Raw genomic sequence first — 14,949 nt, 5'->3', positions numbered from 1 at the left:
GAGAAAACTGTGTTAACTGATGGTGAATCTCTGCTTCTGCAGACAAACAAATACTTTAAACCTTTTTCCATTTCTAAATCTTAATTTACACACTGAAAATAGAGCAAAAGAAAGCAGTTTTCTGAAGTTTGACATGCAATGTGTATTGAATGCCTTGCTCAAGGGTACTCAAAGGCTATGCTTCAATGCCAATATTCACAGTCAAGGAAATTAAAATGTGTCTTGTGATTTGGATAAAGGATCTCTTAAACACACACACACACACACACACACACACACACACACACACACACACACACACACACACACACACACACACACACACACACACACACACACAAAACCATGTGAGAAGCTACTGAAAACAAAGCAAGAGTGACACAGCATTCGTGCTACGTACCGTTCACGATAAAAGATGGAGATGAAAAATGGTTTGTGCACACTTTAAGGTGGGTCAGTCTTTTAAAGCCACCCCAAGAGAGAAAAGAAAAAATGTCTGAATTTTTTTTTAAGCCACAGACCTCTGGGAAATGTAGTTTTTTCTTGCAAAAACCAAAAACAAAACTCAAAATGTGTTTCAGTGAACTCATAAAATATTGTCCAACAATGCTTGTATCTTATGAAATGTGTTTGAAATTAAAATTTTAATTATTTATTTACAATTCAAGAATTTGAGCAGCACTTGTGAAAGTGTGAACTTTGACCTACAATCTGCCAGATCAAGGAAAATTTTAATAATTCTTATTAAAGTATGATTTTTTGAAATGATGACCATGTACAACATATATTTAAAAAAAACAAAAAAACAACAGCAACAACAAAAAACTTAGTTACAAAACCATTTGGCTCTACTAACTTTCCATATAATGAACTTTAATGACAGCAGTGCTTTTGTTTAGACACACAATGATATGATTTAATAACAGGAAGCCTTTTTTTCTTAGATACAGTTTGTATTATTGTACACATCATACATTTCCAAAATGTAAGAATTTTTGTTACATTAAATATGTTCTTGTCTGCCTACAATTAGTGCCTACAATGATTGGTTATTTTTATCTTGATCTTTTATCTTAATTGTGTCTTATCCAATTTAAATTTTTATGGTTATTTTAAAATTAGGACATCTTATGCATTCAATGTTTTGTTGTATTTTAATTTGTGAAGTACTTTATTATGTCTGGAAAGTGCTAAATAAATAAATGACAATTGTTAATTAATTAATTAATTAATTAATATTAATTCTATTATAAATTGCAACAGTTAAAATATCGGTTCAAAATATTTTTAAGAGTGTGTGTGTCTGCTTGTTTAATTTAGAAAATCCAGCATGTACATAGAATAACATAAAGCATTTTAAGTCATGGAATTTTCGGATGAAAATTCAAAAACTAAAAATGACGCACCGCCATTTATGGCACTCTTCGCTTTCCGTACTGTTGACATGAATACGGCGGTAGGTGGTTAGCAAGCTAGCTTGACTTGTTTACATTTGATCGTTTAGTGAACATATTTAAGATATTTGAGGAGGTATTAATGGAGACCCGTGCTTTGGGATGATGTCTGGCTGCTGTGGAGTCGGGTCGCTGTGTCGGTGCTAACTGCTAACGCGGTGCCGTTAGCCCTGCGTGGCCGGCCAGCGGCGCTGATTTTCGCCTCGGAGTCATGATGGAGGCGGAGGAGCTGCGGCCGGTGCCCCGGGAGCAGGCCATCCTGGAGAGCTTCTTCACGCAGCTCGGCATCTTTTCTTTTGACCGGGCGAAGGACTACGTGGAGAAGGAGAAAGACAACAGCAGGAGCGCCGGGGCCTGGGCCGCGCTGCTGGCCGCGCTGGCTCACATGGCCGCGGCCGAGAAGGCGTACCACGGCCTGAGCTTCCTCGGACAAAAGATCGGTAATTATTCCTCCAGGCTCCTCAGTACAACTTAAAACACTTATAATTGAACTTGAAGAACCTATCATCTGTCAACAAAACGATCTTTAACTTGTTGCTGATTGAAATCAGTGAAAAAGTGTAGTACATGCAGTTACATTTTCCTGACACTAGATGGTGCTGTAGATCATTAATTCATAATAGATGTCTACCATTTTAATGTGCTATTTTTTTTTTCGCACAGTAAAAGTGGGATGAGTCATAGGCGGTCATTTATAGAGTGAAATATTCTTTCCTGCATTTAGGTAAATGTGTTGTTACTTTCCACCACTAACACCTTTGTGTTTTGGTGTCTTTTTTTCCCCCCTGCAGGTGGGCAGTCGTTTTTCAGCCGCAAAGACTCCATCCGGACCACCTACACCTCCCTGTTCAATGAGCTGCGCAAAGTGGTGACAGCAGGGCGTCACAGCCAACCAGGCTCCACCTCCTACCTGGAGGACCTGCTGTCACACCTGTCGGAGCAGCTGTGCCACTTCACACAGGCTCGCGTGGAAATGGCCGACCTGTACGAGAAGATGTACTCGCTCAGTAGCCACAAAAGCATCAACGGTGACGACCTGGTTGCCACGCTGGAGGCTGTGCTTCATAAATACAGTTCCAAGTGGGTACAGAGTCTGATGTGGATTATAAAGACACATTGGGGTCGGAGGAGGAAAAGTTTGTGCTTAATCCAGCAAACGCAGGATGTACAGTTTCCCCAGAGAGTTGTCAGCTAAAGCGAGAACCTGCAAGTGTAGCAGGAATACAGACTACTGCAAAACATGTTAGTAATTTCACCTGAAGGTGGCGCTCTGTGTTACTCTTCTGTCATCTCGCTCTTTCAGATTCCACCACCCCATCCTGGGACGACTGGAGGAGAGCTTCCAGATGGAGGTGGATGTAGTGACCCAGTTGCTGCGCTGCCTGGCTCAGGTATCTGAGTGGAGGTTCTTGCCCGCTTTGCTCAGTCTGCACAGCGCTGCCTCTAAGCTCACAGCCTGGGGTCAGCTCTTCCAGCGCCAGAAAGAGACCCGGAAGCATTTGTTCGGAGGACAGTCTCAGAAAGCCGGGCAGCCGCCGCACCTGTACGTGTGGCTGCAGCGCTTCCAGGCGGCTCTTCTTGCCAAGTTCACCTTCTACTTCCACGAGGCCCTGAGCCGCCAGACAGCCCCGGCCGACATGAGGGCACAAACTGCACGCACCACGCCAGACTATTACGGGAAGATCTGCACCTTCATCCGCAAGCACGACGCCAGCAACGTGTCCTTGGTGTTTGACAACCGCGGCTCGGAGAGCTTCCAGGGTCACGGGTACCACCACCCTCACTCATACCGAGAGGCCCCAAAGGGTGTGGAGCAGTTCCCCGCTGTGGTGTCCCTGCCCTCAGGTGAGCGGCCGCTCACGCACTGGCCAAATGTCATTATGATGATGGGAGATCGCGCCGCCGAACTCAACACTCTGGAGAAGGTGGTGCACTTCTATGATGATAAAGTTCAGAGCACGTACTACCTCACGCGTCCTGAACCCCACTTCACCCTGGTGGTCATCTTTGATGGCAGAAAGTCAGAAAAGGATTTACATATTACTGCCTTCCTGCAGGAGATCTTGGTCTCGCTGCGCAACTCCAAACCGTTCAGCATCCTCAAACCCGGTTCCAAAGGCTGAGCTGCGGGTTGACACCTTCTGATGGACCATCAGCCATTTCCTGCTGAAAACTAGAACGCTTGATTTTTTTTTTTTTAATTTAATTTGCGGTCCAACTGCTGCTTCATTTTCCTGTTTGAGTCTCGTTTGCCAAAAAATATTGTCGACCAAAGATGTGCACCAAATGTCGTGTGCCTTTCTGACACAAAGTGAGAGCAGCCATCAGTTAACATTTCCATTCAATTTCTAAACCTGCTTACTCAGTGTAGAATCATACTGGGGGGTGGAGCCTATCCCAGCAGTCGTTCGGCAAGAGGCGGGGTCACCCTGGACAGGATGTGAGGGAATTATTCCTCTCTCAGGAGAAGATTGTGGTTTAAAAAGGTTAACTGACTGCTGTTCTCAGCCTCTGTAGGTCCAGAAGAGAAATGACTGGGAAAAAAAAACCCACTGCTAATTTAATTAGTTTGCATTAGTTAGTGTTTTAACGTGTTTGTATTTAAGAATAATTACATTTCTGTTTAACAGTTGAATGTTTTGATTTGTTGCCTTCCTTTGATCTCTAAACAATAAAGACTTGATCTGGATCCAGTTTGTGTTCGAGTCCAGAGGAACATCATCACATCCTTACTCTGGTAAACATTTGCAAAAAGCTGCCTGCAGTGCCCCCTACAGGTTGAAAGCGCATCAATTGCACACAAAATCCCTTTTTCTTGCAGTGCAAAAAATGAACACTTCCAGAAGTGAGCATATTACCCCTGTACTTTACTCACCCCACTGGCTTCCTGTTCATTTTAAACTCAATTTTAAGATTTTTTTTTTTTTTTTTTTGCTTTTAAGTAATTAATGGCCTTGCCTATCTGAAATTTCAACTCTGTGTTGTATTTGTTGACAGACTTTATTTAGAAGTCCTTTGGTCAAAATAAACTTTTTTGGTGGGGAGGGGGGAAATCTAGTTTATGGGGTAGCTGACCCCAAACTAGAACAAGTTACCGCCAATTTACACGCCATTTCTGACTGACCACTTTTTAAATCAAAGTTCAAGACATTTATTTAAAATGACTTAACACCTGTTTTGTACCTTTATTTATTTATTTTTTTTATTTATTCTCATGACATTGCAGCCGGTCTGCTCTGTGCCAGCCTGATCCCGTCAGATCTCAGAAGCTAAGCAGTGCAGTGTCTGGTTAGTACTTGGATGGGAGACCGGAACACCAGCAGCTGTGTGTGTTTCTCCAGGTAAAACTGGAGTTACGTCAGGAAGGGCATCCAGCAGAAAACTTGTGCCAAATACCTATACGGATCTGACTATCCACTGTGTCAACCCCGAACAAAAACGGGAGCAGGTGAACTGACAATATTCTCATGAACTTTAATGTAATGTCAAATAATTAGCGCATGGAAAAATATTTAATTACAACTAAGTAACCCATAAGGGCAGGGATGCAACTATAAATTGATTTTTGGCTACAAGTCAATCTTATTTTCACAGGAAGTTAACTTTTCAAATTAAACAGTTGAGACCTTTTTGCACATTTGAGCAGCTTTTGTCACCATCTAGTGGGAAATGTGAGCATTTCACAGCTTCTGGTACATTCCAGCTTTAAGCTAAAAATTCAGTAAAAAAAAAAAAAGCATTTATAAACGTCAGAAATGCATGATTTATTGGCAGGTTGAGCTTTGACCTACCAGTATTAATATATGAAAATTTCATTTGAGAATTTTAGTTCTTGAGTTTTAAGATATGAAAGTTTGCCGGAAGGACAGATAATTGTGAAAAAAAAGCTAATGCACACAAAGTGTTTTAAGACATGAAACCTGCATGTATGATGTATGGGAACAAAGAATCTGTCCTGTGACAGGACCGAGAGAGCCCAAACCTGCTCCTGTGTGCAGATACAACCACTTAAAACCAGTTCATACCAGTTTACCTCAAAACAGAGGAGTCTAAGCTAAATTTGAGACGCTGGAAGAAGTCAAAATTTGACCAAAGCACAGTCCGTTAATGACTTGAATGCTAATTTATTCAGGTTTCTTTATAATATAAATACAACACATTGATACAATCCATTTGGCTATAAGAGCTCATTTTCCGGAAGCTCAGGTTTCAAATACAGCAACACTGAGAGACAAAACCGTTTCCTGGATTATCAAACACATTCAAAGAAAGCTCCCTTTGAGTTCAAATGCACCAACATGTGATGATGCTACATGCCAAGTTCACAATCCTATACATCAAAGTGCAATGTCAATTAATTAACGGTAGAATCCAGGTCACCTACAAAACACGTGATGATGGGCATTTCATTGGGAGTGCTGCTGCTTTTTGTTTCGGACATGCACGAGGGGATTCACAACTTGCCAAAAAAAAGAAGAAAAAAGAAAGGGTACTTATAAAAAATGAAAAAAAAAAGGCACTTTCACATTCACACAAACGTGCATCCAGAGCTCAACTCAGGAACTCAGACGTTACCGGGTACGAGGCCGCTGGCGGGCCACATTCAGTGTGCTGTTCAAGTGTCACCCTGTTAGCTTACTGTGAATTTAAGGTGAACTAGTGACTAACAAGTGGTTCAACTTTTCCCACACAAAGTGGCATGCTTTTTTTTTTTTTTTGCAGTTTCCCCAACTTGCACTTGTGTGTTCTGGCACTCAAGGCAGGCATGAATAATCTATAATCAATCACTACTCTAGTACCTCTGCACACACACGGGGGCAGAACAAATGTTTAGAAGCAGCGCACACAAACACACACACGAGCACAAAAACACACTCCCACTCCATTTCCACAAAAAAAAAAAAAAACACTCCACCTGAGCCCCCAAACCGGCTACACGCTTCATCCAAAATACCAGATTGTCCAAAAAAAAGGGTTAATCTTACGACTCCAGAATGTCTGACAAAAGAGGATTATGAACTTTAATCAAAGGGTTTCCGCTGCCATGAACACAAGGCAATAACAAATGGATCACAACGACCAGGAAAAAAAAAAGCCAGTTGGTCAAAGACACTGATGCTTTGCTGTTCATCCAAGCAGGAAGTACACCAAATAAAACAGACCAAAATGATGAATAAAAATCACCAAACATGGCTGCAGTTAACCTTTCTATGATGACTAGCCGAGCCCCTCCATATTAAGATTAGGATTATTTACTGGAAAAGACCAGTTGATTGGATGAAGTAGGGAACCACCTAAAGGCAGTTTCCTAGATGGTTGTTTTTCTGCAGGGCCTATGATGAAATGCAGGTCATTTATTCTGTAATTGCACACATGATGCCCCCCCCCCCCCCAAAAAACAACAGAAAAATAAAAATCGCTATTTCTGTGTCAAGAGGCTGTTGTTCCTGTGATGAGCACAGCCCATCAAAAGTACTTGATTTTCTGTAAAGGATAAGAAACAAGAAACTCAAGAGATTTTGTGCTTCTGAAATGGACTGTCACTTCCAGAAGGGCACTGCACACTTTTAGATATTAAAAAAAAATGAGATCTCAGTTGTCTAGTAACCTTTCAAATAGTTTTTTTGTAAATTGTTTTGGGTTGAATTTCTCTGAAATGCATAAAGAGTTTGCTAAATTTGAATAATACATTCAAAATTGTGCAGCTTTCTAGACATCTTGCACAGGTGGAGAATTTCCAATTTGGGAACATCCAGTTTGGAAGGTTTCTACTTTCTCATCCTGCACAGAACCTTGAGTTGGATGTTTCTGACACAGTCTGACAATGCTACATACATCATCCTAAAGACTCTAGTCAAAAGATTCCAAATCAAGGTGGGGTTCTCCTGACATTCTTGCGACTTTCCGCAATGAGCCACTGCAGCAGTCTCATGTGTTGGTGTTGAACTGTTATTTGTTGCATAGATGGACACAAGAAAATGACAACATATCATAAGGATGAAAATCTGCAGAACTTGTATCATGTAACGTGACCCAAGAAGTCCGGTGTCGGCCTGTTGGTGCGTATCACCATGAAGCAGATGAGAGTCTAAACTACTGCTGAACAGGACACGAGTCCAGCACGGTTTACTCCCCCAGCTAAAGCCGGTGTCACAGACCAAACGGTCCGCCTTTTGCATCTGTGCATGCGTCATTTCAGACCACAGCAGCACGTATGAGATGGAGTCTCTTCACCCAAAGCAATCAAATGGATTAATGTGATTATTAACCATCAGATGGTAAAGGTAAAACCTCTTAAATCAGTCTAAAGTCAGTTTTAAGCAGAAACAAGGCAGTTTTAAGCAGAAACGAGGCGAAATTCCTTTACACTTTGAAATCTCCACCACGCAGTGAACGCGTCAGCTAGCAGCTCGTTTGGCCAGGCGCTCTGATCACTTCTGCCGCCTTTTATGATGAAATGATGCTGAATTAATGTGGAAATGATTGGTGTACAAAAGCTTCAGATATCTGTCGCTGAGACAGATGATGACTGGAGGCAGTTTGAAGCAGAAACGAGGTGTTAATCCATGAACCGCGTCATCGGGGGGACTGATTTTTAGAGGGACCGTTTGGTCTACGACACGAGTTCCCACTGAGAGCCGAGTGTACTGGGACGATGCAGATTTCCAGCACTATGTGAATGACCTCGCTCAGATGAAGCATGTAGCCACTTTAACCTCCAATACCCCCCCACAAGAAGGCCGTTAGTCTCATGGGCATTCACGTTACTGTGACGGCTCACTGAACATTCAATAAATGGCTGAACAGTCATTTAAAAAAAAACATTCATTAAGTAGCTGAAGAGTACTTAAAACACTTGAGTTTTTGTCACCGACGACCTCAGAGGCAGAGGTGGTTTGAGGCGTCGTGAGCGTAGCAGCTGAACCAAGTGAAAAAGAAGAAATCAAAGTCCCACAAATGGTTTTCCTTTCACTTTCAAACATTCCGAACACGACATTTCCTTGCTCGATGGCTCTTTACTCACTCGCTGCCTACAGACACAGCAGCCCATCGTCATACATTAATAAAACTAAAAAAAAAAGAAAAAAAAGGGGGGGCTCTTTTGTGATTGGCTAGTCGGCCAAAGTAGGTTTGCCTTCTTGACTGTACACCAAAACCACAACAACAGAACTGGAATATCCTCCCCACATGTCCGAGGACGGGACACGATGCACCCATTACCGTCTTTCGTGTATCTCACGGTAATCAGCAGTTCTTTTAGCTAACGTTTGATAAATGCTTTAATACATGGAGAAAGTAAACTCCTACACACCGAGAGTACACACCAACCTGACAACACAGAAATATCATGGCATATCATATCATATAGGTCATGTCTTATATTAGATTTTTGACTACAGTAAAACCCTTTTTGCCTTCCTACCATTTCTACCCTCACGATTAGAATCTATTGGTACCCTGATCTCCTCTTCTGGCCCGTTTTTGGCCTGGGTAGGCCTGATTTGGCTCACATGGTGCAGGATTTGTCCAGTGGTGGAGGCAGAGGTGAGGTGCTGCTCTTGGGCGGGACCATAGGTTTCGGCCTCAGGGCAGGGGGGCGCAGCGGGGCCCCGATACGAGCAGCTGCCACAGGCTTGAAGGAGCCCAAGGTGTCGGGTGAAGGATTGGATGGCCTGGGTGGTCCGGGTGGAGGTCCAGGGAGTGGGCTGATGGGGCTTAGCGGACTCAGGGGGCTTGGTGTGCCGGGGGTGCCTGGAGTTCCAGGCGTGCCAGGGGTTCCAGGTGTTCCCGGGGTGCTGGGGGTGCTGTGGGGGCTGGGAGACTCAGAGGAGCAGGCAGTGATGGGGCCGTTCTTCACCTGCTCCAGAGTATCCAGCACCACGTCAGGAGCCGGCCGGCAGCCCTGCCGCTCCAGCTGCCTGAGTTCCCCCAGAGCAACGGTCACCGTCTCCTCGATGTCCTGCAGGGAAGAAGACCTCAATTAATCTGCATCAAACGTGAGGCGCGGGCGTTGTTCTTGCTGAACGCGCCTTCCACTGTCAGATTTGATTGTTTATACATTTCTTTTGGACACTACTGTGTGTTTTTATGACTTTGCGTTATTTCGTGTGTCTGTTTGAAAGCTGCCATGTCGTTTGCCGACCTGAGCCAGAGCATCTGGGTCCAGCGCTCGGGAACGATGAGAGTCTGAAAAGCCATGCTGACCGCTGCTGGAGCGCCGGATGGGCGTGTCCTCGGGCCTCCTCAGTGAATCATGTCGAATCACCGTCATGGTGACGGCGGCGGCTGAGCGTCGCCTGCGCTCTGGGCTGTCGAGAGGCGGAGTTAAGCCCTGACCTCGACCCAGAAGCAGCTCTCTGGGGCTGAAGTGACCTGTCACCGGTGGCGAGCTTCTCTCCATCACGCCGCTGTTGCCGTGGCAGTGGCTGTCGGTGGAGCGTCCGAGTGGTCGGCGGAATAAATCAGTTCTCTTCCTCCTGTGACTGTTTTTATGAAGTTTTAAAAAAAAATAGATAAACACTTACAGCAGCTGATGGACAAAAACTTCAGCTGTGCTAAAACCCAAAGTCATTATGACAAATGCAAAGAAAAGAAAAAGTGCTTCGGACAACAAAAGCACCATTTTGACCAAATATGAGGAATGTGGCATCAAGTAAATCATCTGTATTTGTTTGAAATAATTTACCTTTTGGGGGGGGGGGGCACAAGGATTCAATCGGAAATTCCAACATGGCATAGCCAGAGAGTCCCAGACGGAACCTCTGCCAAATTTCATAAAGTTTCACTGAAAGGTTTGAGGAAAACCTCATTGTCCGTGAGTATATTGGTAAAAATATATAACTGGACTTGTAGCTGCCAACTAGCCCTAGTGGTTGGATTGTGTCTAACTGTAGTTAGGATGGAAAAATGCAAAGGACAGATTTCATTGTATGTATATGTACAATGAAATAAAGGCTCTATTCTATTACACACTGAGCGCAAATCTTGATGGCATTAGTCTTGTGGACCTTCGTCCAAAGGACTAACAAGAATGCCGTGAGAGTAAAATGTCCCTGCTGGCAAATACTGCATTGGTACAAGTGCTTGCTACATTCTAACAACATTTCAGACACCAACTCATGAAACTGACAGTGCGTAGGTTTGTTAATGAAGGGCCATAACTCTGCAAAAATGTGTCAGTGTTGTGTAATATTACAATATGTGTATTACCAACCAATAACAAGGAATGGTACCAAGTTCCCCAAAACTCATCCTAAAAATATGAGGAGTTGATTTCAGAATGCATGAACCCACTTATGAAACTGACAGAGTCTAGATTTGTGAATGAAGAGCCATAAGTCTGGTGAAATGGACCCAAGCTGAACAATATGATAATATGTGTATTACCATCCTACTGTATATCATGAATTTGCACCAAGTTTCCCAAAATTCATCCTAAACATGTGACAGAAGTGGATTTCAAAACACTTGCACCCTTTTGAGATGGACAGACAGACGGAAATCACCACAACATAATCATCCTTCAGCCAGCGAGGGATCAAAATCATCTTTTCTGCATTTTCCAACCTCTTAAAAGATTAAAGAGTGGAAAAAACATATGGTCAAACGCTTATATTTTTAGGAACAACTGTGACTGAAAGTGAAAAATGTCGAGAAAAAAAAAAGATGAGTGTAGATGAGATTCACAGATATTTTTAGAGGTGAGAGAAGCAGGTGAGAGAAGCAGCTGGAAACATCAGTGGTGGCAGCGAGACAATCATGTGATGATGGGAGGTTTCTTACACGACAGACCTGTTGTAGGTCTCGGAGGGTCGGATGTCGGTGGGGGAGCTCAGCTCGCTCCGGGAACGCTTGTCATCAGTGCTGTTGCTCCCTCCGTCACTGTCGGCCTTCTGACTCATGCTATCTGACGTGGCGTCGGCCCTGATGAGACACCAAGCACAAGATCTCAACCAGCCAATCAGGACAGAAGAACGAGGATCTGGACACGGCACCACTGAGCCAACACAAAGCCGTCAATGAATCGATGGACAGCAGACAGTTAGAAACTCACTCAGTCTCACAAGTCCGTTAATCGACAAGGTGTGAAGCCTGAAGAACTAAAACACCTCCGATCCATCCGCGCGGCACGTCAATGAACAGGCTACTTAAGCTAACAAGTGTTATAAAGGACACTCCATCCCTCAAAAGTCTCATTGGTCCAAATGAAGAAGAAAGAAAAATGTTGCCACGAACAACGGGAGAAGAAGAAAACTAGAAGAATGGAAATGAGAGTGGGGACTTTGAATGTTGGTAGTATGACTGGTAAAGGGAGAGAGCTGGCTGATATGATGGAGAGGAGAAAGGTAGACATATTGTGTGTGCAAGAGACCAAGTGGAAGGGAAGTAAGAGCAGGAGCATCGGCGGTGGGAACAAGTTGTTGTACCATGGTGAGGACAGGAAGAGAAATGGTGTTGGGGTCATTTTAAAGGAAGAGTATGTTAAAAGTGTGTTGGAGGATAAGCGAGTGTCTGACAGGGTGATGAGTGTGAAGTTGGAAATTGAAGGGGTGATGATGAATATCATCAGTGCATATGCCCCACAGGTAGGTTGTGAGATGAAGGAGAGAGAAGATTTCTGGAGTGTGTTAGATGAGGTGGTGGAGAGTGTGCCCAAGCATGAGAGAGTGGTGATAGGAGCAGACTTCAATGGGCATGTTGGTGAAGGGAACAGAGGTGATGAGGAAGTAATGGGTAGATATGGTATCAAGGATAGAAATGGGGAAGGACAGATGGTAGTTGATTTTGCAAAAAGGATGGAAATGGCTGTGGTGAATACCTACTTTAAGAAAAGGGAGGAGCACAGGGTAACATATAAGAGTGGAGGAAGGTGCACACAGGTGGACTACATTCTTTATAGGAGATGCAAGCTAAAAGAAATCACAGACTGTAAGGTGGTAGCAGGAGAGAGTGTCACTAGACAGCATAGGATGGTTGTTTGTAGGATGACTTTAGAGGTAAAGAAGAAGAAGAGAGTGAGAGCTCAACAAAGGATCAGATGGTGGAAGCTGAAGGAGGAAGACTGTTGTGTGAAATTTGGCGAGCAGGTGAGAGAAGCACTAGTTGGAGGGGAAGCAATTTTGGACAACTGGAAGAGTACGGTGGAAGGAAGACAAGGAGACTTGGTGGTGGAATGAAGAGGTCCAGGAAAGCATAAGGAGAAAGAGGTTGGCGAAAAAGTTTTGGGATAGTCGGAGAGATGAAGAAAGTAGACAGGAGTACAAGGAGATGCGGCGTAAGGTGAGAAGAGAAGTGGCAAAAGCAAAGGAAAAGGCATATTGCGAGCTGTACAAGAAGTTGAATAGTAAGGAAGGAGAAAAGGACTTGTACCGATTGGCCAGACAAAGGGACAGAGCTGGAAAGGATGTGCAGCAGGTTAGGGTGGTAAAAGATGCACATGGTAATGTGCTGACAAGTGAGGAGTGTGTGCTGAGAAGGTGGAGGGAATATTTTGAAGAGTTGATGAATATTGAAAATGAGCGAGAGAAAAGGCTGGATGATGTGGTGAGAGTAAATCAGGAAGTACAAGACATTAGCAAGGAAGAAGTGAGGGCTGCTATGAAGAGGATGAAGAGTGGAAAGGCAGTTGGTCCAGATGACATTCCAATGGAGGCATGGAAATGTCTAGGAGAGATGGCAGTAGAGTTTCTAAACACATTAATAAAATCTTGGAAAGTGAGAGGATGCCTGAGGAGTGGAGACGAAGTGTGCTGGTTCCTATTTTCAAGAACAAGGGTGATGTGCAGAGCTGCAGTAACTATAGAGGCATAAAGCTGATCAGCCACAGCATGAAGTTATGGGAAAGAGTAGTAGAAGCTAGGCTTAGAAAACAGGTGAAGATCTGTGAGCAGCAATATGGTTTCATGCCAAGAAAGAGCACTACAGATGCAATGTTTGCTCTGAGAATACTGTTGGAAAAGCACAGAGAAGGACAGAAAGAGTTACATTGTGTGTTTGTGGACTTAGAAAAAGCTTATGATAGGGTGCCAAGAGAATCAAATCAAATCAAATCAATTTCATTTATATAGCGCCAAATCACAACAAACAGTTGCCCCAAGGCGCTTCATATTGCAAGGCAAAGCCATACAATAATTACAGAAAAAACGCAACTGTCAAAACAACCCCCTGTGAGCAAGCATTTGGCGACAGTGGGAAGGAAAAACTCCCTTTTAACAGGAAGAAACCTCCAGCAGAACCAGGCTCAGGGAGGGGCAGTCTTCTGCTGGGACTGGTTGGGGCTGAGGGAGAGAACCAGGAAAAAGACATGCTGTGGAGGGGAGCAGACATCAATCACTAATGATTAAATTGCAGAGTGGTGCATACAGAGCAAAAAGAGAAAGAAACACTCAGTGCATCATGGGAACCCCCCAGCAGTCTATGTCTATAGCAGCATAACTAAGGGATGGTTCAGGGTCACCTGATCCAGCCCTAACTATAAGCTTTAGCAAAAAGGAAAGTTTTAAGCCTAATCTTAAAAGTAGAGAGGGTGTCTGTCTCCCTGATCTGAATTGGGAGCTGGTTCCAGAGGAGAGGAGCCTGAAAGCTGAAGGCTCTGCCTCCCATTCTACTCTTACAAACCCTAGGAACTACAAGTAAGCCTGCAGTCTGAGAGCGAAGTGCTCTATTGGGGTGATATGGTACTATGAGGTCCCTAAGATAAGATGGGACCTGATTATTCAAAAAAAAAAAAGAGAGGCCAATATGGGTGAGATATGCGCTCTCCTTCTAGTCCCTGTCAGTACTCTAGCTGCAGCATTTTGAATTAACTGAAGGCTTTTCAGGGAACTTTTAGGACAACCTGATAATAATGAATTACAATAGTCCAGCCTAGAGGAAATAAATGCATGAATTAGTTTTTCAGCATCACTCTGAGACAAGACCTTTCTAATTTTAGAGATATTGCGCAAATGCAAAAAAGCAGTCCTACATATTTGTTTAATATGCGCATTGAATGACATATCCTGATCAAAAATGACTCCAAGATTTCTCACAGTATTACTAGAGGTCAGGGTAATGCCATCCAGAGTAAGGATCTGGTTAGACACCATGCTTCTAAGATTTGTGGGGCCAAGTACAATTACTTCAGATTTTATCTGAGTTTAAAAGCAGGAAATTAGAGGTCATCCATGTCTTTATGTCTGTAAGACAATCCTGCAGTTTAGCTAATTGGTGTGTGTCTTCTGGCTTCATGGATAGATAAAGCTGGGTATCATCTGCGTAACAATGAAAATTTAAGCAATGCTGTCTAATAATACTGCCTAAGGGAAGCATGTATAAAGTGAGTAAAATTGGTCCTAGCACAGAACCTTGTGGAACTCCATAATTAACCTTAGTCTGTGAAGAAGATTCCCCATTTACATGAACAAATTGTAATCTATTAGATAAATATGATTCAAACCACCGCAGCGCAGTGCCTTTAATACCTATGGCATGCTCTAATCTCTGTAATAACATT

General features: G+C 43.5%; 3 protein-coding genes across 3 annotated transcripts in view; 1 reads left to right on the top strand and 2 right to left on the bottom strand.

Moving 5' to 3' along the window:
- Positions 1-14,949, bottom strand: part of mdm2 (MDM2 proto-oncogene) — a 387,699-nt gene that overhangs the window by 97,382 nt on the left and 275,368 nt on the right. The window lies entirely within an intron of this gene.
- On the top strand, positions 1,406-3,649 carry c22h12orf66 (chromosome 22 C12orf66 homolog). The gene is made up of 3 exons (XM_034163260.1): positions 1,406-1,894; positions 2,246-2,534; positions 2,758-3,649. The coding sequence occupies exons 1-3, from the start codon at positions 1,666-1,668 to the stop codon at positions 3,575-3,577; spliced, it is 1,338 nt and encodes a 445-aa protein (XP_034019151.1). The 5' UTR covers positions 1,406-1,665; the 3' UTR covers positions 3,578-3,649.
- LOC117503937 (SLIT-ROBO Rho GTPase-activating protein 1-like) overlaps positions 8,717-14,949 on the bottom strand; it is a 47,969-nt gene continuing 41,736 nt past the window's right edge. Inside the window, exons 21-23 of the mRNA XM_034163242.1 lie at positions 11,247-11,378; positions 9,598-9,937; positions 8,717-9,414 (exon numbers count right to left, since the gene is read on the bottom strand). Of these exons, the coding sequence (XP_034019133.1) occupies positions 8,962-9,414; positions 9,598-9,937; positions 11,247-11,378 (925 nt within the window). The 3' untranslated portion in view covers positions 8,717-8,961. The remainder of the gene's footprint in view (positions 9,415-9,597; positions 9,938-11,246; positions 11,379-14,949) is intronic.

This window comes from Thalassophryne amazonica, chromosome 22 (assembly GCF_902500255.1).
Source record: "Thalassophryne amazonica chromosome 22, fThaAma1.1, whole genome shotgun sequence".
In the NCBI taxonomy this organism is placed as follows: domain Eukaryota; kingdom Metazoa; phylum Chordata; class Actinopteri; order Batrachoidiformes; family Batrachoididae; genus Thalassophryne; species Thalassophryne amazonica.
The sequence above is the reverse complement of the archived record's forward strand: the minus strand, read 5'-3'. Positions and strand labels throughout refer to the sequence as shown.

Bases quoted from the DNA above. Each gene is read 5' to 3' on its own strand.
- c22h12orf66 (XM_034163260.1), top strand. From the start codon at position 1,666: ATGATGGAGGCGGAGGAGCTGCGGCCGGTGCCCCGGGAGCAGGCCATC. The intron at 1,895-2,245 runs GTAATTATTCCT...TCCCCCCTGCAG, and splicing joins CTTCCTCGGACAAAAGATCG to GTGGGCAGTCGTTTTTCAGC. The intron at 2,535-2,757 runs GTGGGTACAGAG...TCGCTCTTTCAG, and splicing joins CTTCATAAATACAGTTCCAA to ATTCCACCACCCCATCCTGG.